This window comes from Hyperoodon ampullatus (genome assembly GCF_949752795.1).
Source record: "Hyperoodon ampullatus genome assembly, chromosome: 16".
Classification (NCBI taxonomy): Eukaryota; Metazoa; Chordata; class Mammalia; order Artiodactyla; family Ziphiidae; genus Hyperoodon; species Hyperoodon ampullatus.
Window position 1 is genome coordinate 78,147,633 of NC_136929.1, and position 12,103 is coordinate 78,159,735.

General features: G+C 43.0%; 1 protein-coding gene across 2 annotated transcripts in view; it reads left to right on the forward strand.

Moving 5' to 3' along the window:
- The window catches only part of CPAP (centrosome assembly and centriole elongation protein), a gene marked incomplete at its 5' end in the record, with an annotated part of 54,647 nt that overhangs the window by 39,525 nt on the left and 3,019 nt on the right, over window positions 1–12,103 (forward strand). For both annotated transcript variants that reach the window (XM_079721601.1, XM_079721602.1), the window contains 4 exons: window positions 150–392; window positions 3,676–3,760; window positions 10,784–10,845; window positions 11,106–11,225. In XM_079721601.1, the coding sequence (XP_079577727.1) occupies window positions 150–392; window positions 3,676–3,760; window positions 10,784–10,845; window positions 11,106–11,225 (510 nt within the window). The remainder of the gene's footprint in view (window positions 1–149; window positions 393–3,675; window positions 3,761–10,783; window positions 10,846–11,105; window positions 11,226–12,103) is intronic.

The following is a 12,103-nucleotide window of genomic DNA, read 5'->3' on the forward strand; positions in this document are numbered from 1 at the left end:
CCTTTTCCTGGGAAACCCAATGTCATTGACATTCCCTTTTCTGCTGTCTGTGATAGGCTGGCAATTCTGTTTTGTTGATGTGTCTTGTCTCTTCTCTTGCATTGTTTCAGTTCTAGTAATGCTTTTCCCTCCCCCCCCCCCCCCGAGAGGCTTTGAAGCAGCAGATAGCAGATTTACAGGAAGATTTGAAAAGAAAGGAAGCAAAATGGTCCAGTACACATGGCCGTCTTAGAAGCCAGATAGAAATGTTGGTCAAAGAGAACACAGACCTCCGGGAGGAAATAAAAGTGATGGAAAGGTTCCGACTAGATGCCTGGAAGAAAGCCGGAGCCACTGAGAGCAGCACCAGGATGGGGCAGTGTGTGACGGCCTCGAGAAGAGACGGGTCCACGGTAGGTTTTGTCACGTTGGGGAGATGCTAAATATTTCAGCAGTCAGATTCCTAGAAGCAAAGTAGAAGGGTGGGTGCCAGGGCTGGGGGAGGGGAGAAAGAGAAGCTGTCGTTCAGTGAGGGCAGTTTCAGGTTTGCAAGGTGAAGAGTTCTGGAGGTGATGGTGGTGACGGCTGCACGGTGGTGTGAATGTACTTAACGCCACTAACGTGTACATCTTAACATGGTTAAGATGGTGATTTTGTGTTATGTGTATTTTACCACAATTAAATACTTCTTTTGTGCGTCGCTATACACATAGTTTTCAAATTCATTTTTATAATTCTTATAAAGGAATTATAACACAATAGGCAGGTAATCTCAGTTAAAACAGGATAAGTAAAATTTTTGCAGAGATTTTTTTTTTTTTTTTTTTGCATATGATCCTTTTAAATCAAGTATTTGCTTTTTTATTCATCTGTATTCACAACTGTGATGTGCCAGTCACGGCTTTGAGGCACTGGAGATCAAGCAATGAATAAAACAGACAAACTTCCTTGTTCTCTTGGAGCTTGGATTCCAGCCGTGGGGGAAAGATGAGTGAAGCATATGGTGTGGGACGCAGGGTCGAGAACTCGGGAGGGGAAGCAAGGAGGCGGGATCACTGCTGGGGGGAGGGTGTTGCAGTTTATACAGGATGGCTGGGGAGGCCCTCCTGAGAAAGCGACGTTGGAATAATGGCCCGAAGAGGGCGCAGCGAGCCAGGCTGAGATGTGGGCCCGGAGCCCCGAGGCTGGGAGGACCAGGGTCCGTGAGGAACAGAACAGGGGATGGGCCCAGAGACTGGCTCGAGGGTGGTGGTGCCGCTTTCGTTAGGCCTTAGTAACTACCTGTGGGCATCGCCTTTTCCCTCTGAGTCAGACGGGGAGCCCTGGCAGGGCTTGGATGGAAGGGGTGGCCTCCTCCTCTGTTTTGGTGAGCCCACCCTCCCTGCTGTAGACGTGCGAGTGACCTGAAGTGGGCATTTGGGCGCCATCAGGACACCAGTTGGGGGATTGCTGCAGGTGGACAGGGTTTATTGAAGAACTGGTGATGGGCTGTGACAGCAGGAGAGGGGGTGGGAATGGCTTCCAAGTTGAGTGTGGTTTTTCTGGCCCTTTACCGTGAGTCCCCACAAGAAGAGAGCACGCTTTTCCTGGGGTGTGGGTGTTGGTTAGGAGCTCAGGTTAGATCAGGTGAGCTCGAAATGCCTACTAGACATCAGGTGGATATCAGGCAGGGCTGTGTGTGTATCCAGAGAAGCTCAGGTCGGAGCGAGAAGTTTGGGGCCCTGGGAACGTGTGGGAGAGATCGCTTGGGCTGAAGGTGTGGACGGGGCAGGGTCCCGGGTCCTGGCCAGGTGGTGAGGAGATGGCGGGGAGGAGAATGAACCCGAGTCTGAAGTAAAGGAGGCCAGTGTGGTGTCCTGAGGGCCGAGTAAAGCAGCAGAGAGGCTGGTGCCCCAGAGGCTGCTGCCGAGTAAGCGGGGGACTGAAGATGGGTCCTCGGATATGCCGGGTAAAAGCCTGACCGGGTAGGAGAGAGAGGTTTCAGCAGAGTACAAAGCTTTGTGGAGAAGTTTTGCAGTAACAGTAAGGAAATGGGGCAGGAGCTGTAGGGGAAGTAGTTTTTTTTTTTTTTTTTTTTTTTTTTAAGATGGGAAAATCAACACGTGCTTATGTATTGGTGGGATTGATTCAATAGGAAAATACGGATGCAGGAGAGAGTGGGCAGGTTGCCGAAGCTGCAAGCACGAAGGAGAGGAGACCGGGTTGAGGGGGAGTGGAGGCTCCCGCCTGGCTGGGAGCTCGACGTCCGTGCCTGGTGATGGGGCCTCAGCCGTGGACCTGGGGCTGGACGTGTGGTCCGTTGGTGGGACGTTCCCCCCTAACCCTCTAGCTTCCCTCGGGGAATGGAGGCTCGGGCATCTGCTGAGACTGAGGATGGAGGACACTCTGGGAGGCTGGACGGGCGGATCGGGGTCCACGAGAGTGGAAAGCAAAGGGCGAAGTGTGGTCTGACTCCTGGGCTGCACTAGGGGCCCACGTAGGTTAGAGATTATATGTTTCAAGTGGGAATTGTTTGCGTTATTTTTCTTTATTCAGCTTTTTGGGTGTAGGGTGGTGGAGAGTAATATTGATATTTCAGCAGAGGTGTGGTCATCCAGGTGAATCCCACAGAGTGAGAGGGGCTGGAAGTTGACAGTATGTAAATACAACAGGAGTGCTTGCAGTGAACCATGAATTTAGGCTGCTCAAGGAGGGCATAGGTTTTGGGGAACACAGAAAACGTGGATCAGTGAATTGTGGGACCCTGTGGGCTGTAAGCATTGTTGGAGTGAGGGTCTCAGAGGGATGAGCTGGAAGGACAGGACATGGTAGTCAGAAGATGGAATTCTGCCCCCCAAACATTTTATTATGAAAGCTGCCCCAAATAGAGAAAGTTGGAAGAATAGTATGATGAACACCTGAATACTCACCTAGATCCAACCATTGTTCACATTTTGCCATATTGCTGTATAGGTATTTTCCTGAACCATTTGAAGGTAATTGCAGAAATTGTGGCAACTCACCCCTAAATACTTTGGCACTTTATTAAATGGCACTGGCTTCTTGGATAATTTTTAATTATTTTGTAGAATGTCCCACATTCTGGATTCGAATGCTTTGAAATTGATATTTTTGCAGTTCTTAATAATTGCAGATATTGATAATGACTAGTTCTAGACTTTGTCCATTGGAGCGCCTGGCCAGGGTGGGAGAGAACAGGTCTAGAGATGGCAGCTAAGGTATTGGGGTGGCTTCTCCTGGCACGTGGGGTACATGGGCATGAGACTTGCTGGGGCAGGGGTGGTTAGGGAGGAGAGAAGGAGATCTGGTTGGAGGCGGTGGTGGGGAGCAAGGAGGACATCTACCTTGACCTCTAAATCTGGGGGCTGCGGTAGGGACGGTGGTGAGCAGTCTTCTGCTGTCTGACCATGAGTTCCTCTCCTCTGGCCGCTCTGGTAACAGTCACAAAAAACTGTTTTGTTTTACATTGTCTGTTATGCCTTCACTTGAGGAATGCATGTATTTCCAGAGGCAGCGCGTGCGTGTGTGTGTAGTTCATTCCTAGTAGCAGCTTGTTCACTCTGGCCTGTAGCAATAAACAAAAACAGCATAAATAACACACTTAAAACATTCCCATTGCAAGCTGAGTTCTGTTAGTTTCATTCCTTGTACTAATGTGTAAACTAATTTTATATTCAAAAATTTCTCATACTATAGAAGTCATCAGTTCGATTTCCAAAGAGTCAAGTTTCTTCAGGAACCCAGGTAGAAAAGTACAAAAAAAACTATTTGCCAACACAAGGTAAGATAGTTGCATGATCTTTTTATAAAATATTTCAGGAATTTAAAGAGTGGAGAATTTACACCCAACTTAAGAAATAAAACATTGTAAATATAATTGAAGCCCCTATGTATCCTACTCCCAGTTAATGTGCACCCTGACAGCATTCCCTTTTTTTTCATTCTTTTACTACATTGTGTCTGTAAATCAATATAGTATTGTTTCATAGTCCATCCCTCTGCAGTCTGCTGCTTTCTCAGTATTTTAAGACCTACCCTCATTAATACATATAAACTCTAGCTGTACAGATTCCATGTGTATTTGCCACAGTATATTTTCTTGTTGGCGGGCATTCAGGTTTTCTGCCAGTTTGTCACAGAATGAAAAGGGCCGCAGAACAAGTCTCGGTCATGTGAGTTTCTCTCGGACACATGTCAGGAGTAGAATATTGGGTCACATCAGGTTTGTGCCACTTTCGGAGGCTTCCCTTTGCAAAGCGGTTGCCAGTTTCTTGTTTTACTGTTAGCAGAACATGCTCTCTGTGCTTGCCAACACTTGATCTGCTCAGACTTCATAATTTTGGCTAGTCAGCTGAGTGTGAAATGGTGGGTCAGTGTAATATGCATTTCCCAGATTACTGATGAGGTAATGTGAGCATCTTTTCATATTTAGTGGACATTTGGGTCTCCTCTTTTGTGAATTGCCTGTTCATTTCTTTTGCCCATTTAAAACTCCGTGTGTCTGTTTGTGTATGTATATATATGTGTATGTTTTTCCGTATTGAAGTTAGTTATTCTGCCTACTAATCCTTTGTCATTTGTAAGCACTGCCAATATCTTCTGCCAATCTGTATGTAGCTTTTTGGTTTGTAGGTTTTTTTGGGTTTTTTTTTTGCGGTACGCGGGCCTCTCACTGCTGTGGCCTCTCCCGTTGCGGAGCACAGGCTCCGGACGCTCAGGCTCAGCGGCCATGGCTCACGGGCCCAGCCACTTCGTGGCATGTGGGATCCTCCCAGACCGGGGCATGAACCCGTGTCCCCTGCATTGGCAGGCAGACTCTCAACCACTGGGCCACCAGGGAAGCCTGGTTTGTGGGTTTTTAAAAAAAATAAATTTATTTATTTTTGGCTGTGTTGGGTCTTCGTTGCTGTGCGCGGGGGCTTTCTCTAGTTGCGGTGAGCGGAGGCTACTCTTCGTTGCGGTGCATGGGCTTCTCATTGCGGTGGCTTCTCTTGTTGCGGAGCACGGGCTCTAGGTGCATGGGCTTCAGTAGTTGTGGCACATGGGCTCAGTAGTTGTGGCGCACGGGCTTATTTGTTCCATGGCATGTGGGATCTTCCCAGACCAGGGCTCGAACCTGTATCCCGTGCATTGGCAGGTGGATTCTCAACCACTGTGCCACGAGGGAAGTCCCTGGTTTGTGTTTTTTATATACATGTTTTTCCTTTTAATATTGAAGTTAATCAATTTTCTAAAAAAATGGTTTTTGCTTTTCGTGACTGAGATATCCTTCTCAATCGTCAGGTCACAAACATGCTATTTTCTCCCATGAACTTTTGTTTTCACAACTGGGTCTTTAAGATCTACCTGGTATTTTTAGAAATTATTTCTGTGAATTAAATTTATAAAAGTGGATGTAACATATGCTGTTTGGCAGTTATAAATACTTGGGTAACCACTGCCTAGATAAAGAAATAGATTAGCATCCCAGAACTGACCCCTCCATGATTATATTACATTGCTTTTCCCTTGTAGTTTCTGCTTTCATAGGTACAGCCCTAAAAAAATGTTTTACTTGTTTTGAGCTTTCTGAGTAGAGTTGTACTGTATGTATTCCATTATCTTCTTTCACTACCTAGTTTTTTTTTTTTTTTTTTTTTTTTTTTGCGGTACGCGGGCCTCTCACTGTTGTGGCCACTCCCGTTGCAGAGCACAGGCTCCGGACGCGCAGGCCCAGCGGCCATGGCTCACGGGCCCAGCCGCTCCGCGGCATGTGGGATCCTCCCAGACCGGGGCACGAACCCGTATCCCCTGCATCGGCAGGCGGACTCTCAACCACTGCGCCACCAGGGAAGCCCAAGTTTTTTTTTAATACATCTTTATTGCAGTATAATTGCTTCACAATGCTGTTAGTTTCTGCTGTACAACAAAGTGATTCAGCCATATGCGTACACATGTCCCCATATCCCCTCCCTCTTGAGCCTCCCTCCCATCCTCCCTATCCCACCCCTCTAGGTCATTGCAAAGCATAGAGCCCATCTCCTTCTGCTGTGCTGCTGCTTCTCACCAGCCAACCATTTTACATTCGATAGTGTGTATATGCCGATGCTACTCTCACTTCACCCCATCTTCGCCCTCCCACCCCATGTCCTCAAGTCCATTTTCTATGTGTACCTCTTTATTCCTGCCCTACAACTAGGTTCATCGGTACAGTTTTTTTTTTTTTTTAGATTCCATATATATGCATTAGCATACAGTATTTGTTTTCCTCCTTCTGACTTAATTCACTCTGTATGACAGTCTCTAGGTCCATCCACCTCACTACAAATAACTCAATTTTGTTTCTTTTTATGGCTGAGTAATATTCCATTGTATATATGTGCCACATCTTCTTTATCCATTCATCTGTTGATGGACACTTAGGTTGCTTCCATGTCCTGGCTATTGTAAATAGAGCTGCAGTGAACATTGTGGTACATGACTCTTTTTGAATTATGGTTTTTCTCAGGGTATATGCCCAGTAGTGGGATGGCTGGGTCGTATGGTAGTTCTATTTTTAGTTTTTTTAAGGAACCTCCATATTCTCCATAGTTGCTGTATCAATTTACATTCCCACCAACAGTGCAAGAGGGTTCCCTTTTCTCCAAACACTCTCCAGCATTTATTGTTTGTAGATTTTTTCATGGTGGCCATTCTGACTGGTGTGAGGTGATACCTCATGTTAGTTTTTTTTTTTTTTTTTTTTTTTTTTTTGCAGTACGCAGGCCTCTCACTGTTGTGGCCTCTCCCGTTGCGGAGCACAGGCTCCGGACGCGCAGGCTCAGTGGCCATGGCTCACGGGCCCAGCCGCTCCGCGGCATGTGGGGTCCTCCCGGACCGGGGCACAAACCCGTGTCCCCTGCATCGGCAGGTGGACTCTCAACCACTGAGCCACCAGGGAAGCTCCTCATGGTAGTTTTGATTTGCATTTCTCTAATGATTAATGATGTTGAGCATTCTTTCATGTGTTTGTTGGCAATCTGTATATCTTCTTTGGAGAAATGTCTGTTTAGGTCTTCTGCCTGTTTTTGGATTGGGTTGTTTGTTTTAATATTGAGCTGCATGAGCTGCTTGTAAATTTTGGAGATTAATCCTTTGTCAGTTGCTTCATTTGCAAATATTTTCTCCCATTCTGAGGGTTGTCTTTTGGTCTTGTTTATGGTTTCCTTTGCTGTGCAAAAGCACTTGAGTTTCATTAGGTCCCATTTGTATATTTTTATTTCCATTTCTCTAGGAGGTGGGTCAAAAAGGATCTTGCTGTGATTTATGTCATAGAGTGTTCTGCCTATGTTTTCCTCTAAGAGTTTGATAGTGTCTGGCCTTACATTTAGGTCTTTAATCCATTTTGAGTTTATTTTTGTGTATGCTGTTAGGGAGTGTTCTAATTTCATTCTTTTACATGTAGCTGTCCAGTTTTCCCAGCACCACTTATTGAAGAGGCTGTCTTTTCTCCATTGTGTAGTCTTGCCTCCTTTATCAAAGATAAGGTGACCATATGTACGTGGGTTTATCTCTGGGCTTTCTATCCTGTTCCATTGATCTGTATTTCTGTTTTTGTGCCAGTACCATACTGTCTTGATTACTGTAGCTTTGTGGTATAGTCTGAAGTCTGGGAGCCTGATTCCTCCATCTCCGTTTTTCTTTCTCAAGATCACTTTGTCTATTCGGGGTCTTCTGTGTCCATACAAATTGTAGATTTTTTTTGTTCTAATTCTGTGAAGAATGCTATTGGTAGTTTGATAAGGATTGCATTGAATCTGTAGATTGCTTTGGGTAGTATAGTCATTTTCACAATATTGATTCTTCCAGTCCAAGAACATGGTATATTTCTCCATCTGTTTATGTCATCTTTGATTTCTTTCATCAGTATTTTATAGTTTTCTGAGTACAGGTCTTTTTCTCCTTAGGTAGATTTATTCCTAGGTATTTTATTCTTTTTGTTGCGATGGTAAACAGGATTGTTTCCTTAATTTCTCTGATTTTTCATTGTTAGTTTATAGGAATGCCAGAGATTTCTGTGCATTAATTTTGTATCCTGCAACCTTACCAAATTCATTGATTAGTTCTAGTTGTTTTCTGGTGGCATCTTTAGGATTTTCTATGTATAGTATCATGTCATCAGCAAACAGTGACAGTTTTACTTCTTCTTTTCCAATTTGTATTCCTTTTCTTTTTCTTCTCTGTTTGCCGTGGCTAGGACTTCCAAAACTATGTTGAATAAGTGTGGTGAGAGTGGACATCCTTGTCTTGCTCCTGATCTTAGTGGAAATGCTTTCAGTGTTTCACCTTTGAGTATGATGTTGGCTGTGGCTTTGTCATATATGGCCTTTATTATGTTGAGGTAGGTTCCCTGTATGCTCATTTTCTGGAGAGTTTTTATCATAAATGGGTGTTGAATTTTCTCAAACGCTTTTTCTGCATCTATTGAGATGATCATATGGGTTTTTTTTCTTAATTTGTTTATATGGTGTAGCACATTGATTGATTTGCATATACTGAAGAATCCTTGCATCCCTGGGATAAATCCCACTTGATCATGGTGTATGATCCTTTTAATGTGTTGTTGCATTCTATTTGCCAGTTTTTTTTTCAGGATTTTTGCATCTATATTCATCAGTGATATTGGTCTGTAATTTTCTTTTTTTGTGATATCTTTTTCTGGTTTTGGTGTCAGGGTGATGGTGGCTTTGCAGAACGAATTTGGGAGTGTCCCTCCCTCTGCAATTTTTTGGAAGAGTTTGAGAAGGATGGGTGTTAGGTCTTCTGTAAATGATTGATGGAATTCGCCTGTGAAGCCATTTGGTCCTGGGCTTTTGTTGGTTGGATTTTTTTTTTTTTTTTTACATCTTTATTGGAGTATAATTGCTTTACAATGGTGTGTTAGTTTCTGCTTTATAACAAAGTGAATCAGTTATACATATACATATGTTCCCATATCTCTTCCCTCTTGCGTCTCCCTCCCTCCCACCCTCCCTATCCCACCCCTCAAGGTGGTCACAAAGCACCGAGCTGATCTCCCTGTGCTATGCGGCTGTGGTTGGAAGATTTTTAATTACAGTTTCAATTTCATTTGTTGTGATAGGTCTGTTTATATTTTTTAATTCTTCCTGGTTCAGTCTTGGAAAATTGTATCTTTCCAAGAATTTGTCCATTTCTTCGTGGTTGTCCATTTTGTTGGCATATAGCTGTTTGTGGTAGTCTCTTATAATCCTTTGTATTTCTGTGGTGTCAGTTGTGATTACTCCTTTTTCATTTCTAATTTTATTGATTTGCATCCTCTCCCTTTTTGACTTGAGTCTGACTAAGGGAGAAGAAAGAGGAATGATTTAGCCACCATGATGCTGACTTCACCTTTAAAAGTTCCCAAATTTCTTTCTTTAATGTAGTTGAATTTCACCTTATTCCTTTATGGGTAGTGCTTCTTGGCTTAAGTCTTTACCTACCCTGAGGTCATAAACATATACTCCTAAAGTATCTAGCTGTTCCAGCATTGTTTATTAAATAATTGTTACATGTAATTTTATAAGGTGCTCACAGTGGTGGGCACCCATTCCCCTCTGTTCCTCCCAGTGAGAATGTGCTCAGGGGCTTGTTCATGACGTTCACAAACAGCTGAGAGAATTAAGCTTGATGAGCTTGAATACTGGTTCTGACTTGACTTTTATTAGTTGACAACCTTGGCAAGTTATTTAGCCTCTCAGCTTTGATTTCCTCACCTATAAAATGAGGCCGTTAGTCTTTTCTATGGAGGCTGGTTGTAAGATTTAGAGATGATGTAACACGGAGCTCACACTGCACTGTGGTTCTGTGTGCCTGTGAGGTGGAGGAAAGTGTTCATTTAGCCAAAATCTGTGTGCACTCCTTGATCCGTTTTTTCTTGTATCCGTACCCCCCACTCCCATCAATCCCTAAACTAATCCTGATGTTGATATTTTCTGAATTAAGTAGGTTGAACCATATGATATTGCTAGCACTCAGCTGTTTGGGACCCACGGGTCAGTGATTTGACACAGTACAAACACTGCCGTCTCCATAGTCGCCCACCAGCCTCCTGACCGGACTCTGCCTCTGTTCTTCTCCTCTAGTCTATTTTCCCTGGAGCATCCAGCATCCATTCTAGTGTTTAACATTTAAGTCAGATCTTGGCACTTGAGCTTGAAATCCTTCAAATTTGGGAGTGTTTATAATATCCATTGGCATATAAGAAGAAAATATTAGAACTTCAATGTATTTTTAATGTCACTTTCTTGTTGGTGGTGGTGTCTGTGTGTATGCACACACATGCTTATTTTATAATGTATGAACATGTACATTTGTGTGTTGGTCATGATCTAAAAAGTTTAGACCACAGCCATTAGGTCTAGATTATAATTACCCAGTTATTTTTTTTTCAAGCCAAATTCTATGTGTATTCCTGGATGCTTCTATTATCTGTACCCCATTCCTACCCTCTAACTAAAGTCCTGGTGATTGTCTCCAAACTACCTTTGGGTCCATCTATTAGGTTAGTTGAGCACCTTTCTCCAGATTGTACACTTTCAGAGAACAGATACTTTGCCTTTCTTGATCATCAGGACTTAAGTATCTGAATAAGTATTTGAATTTATACAGTGAAGAACTCCTAGGAATTAGTAAAGAGAAGTACTAAGACTTCCTTAAATAATGGGTAAAGGACAGCAGTTCACAAAAGAAGAGTGAACTAAGGAGATGTTTGACCATAGTATTGAATAAACTTAAAACTTTCAATTAAATAATAAAACTAACTCTGGTAATTATATTCTAACAGGCAATCCATCTCGAAGATCCAAGTCTGTGTCTCGTGATTTAGGCAATTCGGATAAGGGACAAGTAAATCTCTTTGTTTTTATATATTAAAACATATTATTCAGGCTTAAAGTTGACTGGTTAACTGGCTTAAGTTTCTAAACCATTTATAAAGGAAGCTTTTTACTTAACATTGTAAATGTTTTCTATACAACACCAAATACTAGTCATACTAGAATCCTATAATAGTGGAATCTGGCTTTTGGACTAAGTGTAAGTTTTAGCTGCTTGAGATTTTTATTACATGTAATGTAGGACAGACCGAGAGCCTCTTGTCCTTACAGATAGCCTTACCCAGGGAGCCACCTGAACCAGTGAACTCTCCAGATCCTGAATGTAAAGAAGAGGATGAAAAAGAAGGAAAAGAAGAAATTCAGGGAGAAATCAGCCATCCTGATGGAAAGGTTAAACTTTTTTTTTTTTTCAAACCAATGAATACTATAAAAAATGAACATGGGTTAAAATAGAGTTGAAACACTTAGGTTCTGAAATGATCTTCAAGACTTGATGGGGCTGAAGACCGTAGTACCTTGGCACATGACTCGGTTTGAACCTTGGGACCCTACTCAATAGACAGCATACATTTAGTTGCCATTTATGATTTAGAGATGATGCAACAAAAGGAGGAATACAATCTAGTTGCTTAAACTTCTTGTTCTTTCTCCAGACATAGCTAAGAAGCCTTGGTAATTAATCCTTGGTACTTTTGAAAACCTCAGTTCTCGGCCCTACCCTTCCTGCAGGCTTCCTTAAATATTTCCTGGATCAGCTACTCTCCACCCCCAGCCTGACAATTTTATTCTTGTGCTTAGGAAAGGTTTTGAGTGGGAAAACGGCCTGGCTGGGTGTTCCAGCTAAAAAGTGAATGACAAGAGGAGGAACATAAACAGGGTTACTGAGGAGGTGATGAGGGAATTTTTCCTCAGGTTTATAGAACATGTACTTTTCCAAGTACTCTGATCCACTTTAATAGAAATCAGAAGGCCCCAAAGTTCACTGCAAATCTTGAGGAATGAGTGAAGAACAAAGACCAACAGTCAGAAGTAAGTTGTTAGACTCTTCCTGTACAAACTCTACTTTAGGATAACAAATTGTTTGACGAGGGGAGGTTTTCTTTTTTAGAAGAATCGCAGCTAATGAATGGAAGAGGAATGAGAAAATTAGAGAATCACCAGTTTACAATTTCCGATGACACGAAGGGTCTATAGGTAGTCATCAGTGGCTCCTAAAACCTTAGACGAAAGGTTGACGGATCTCGTGATGCCACCCAGTCAGTGCTGAG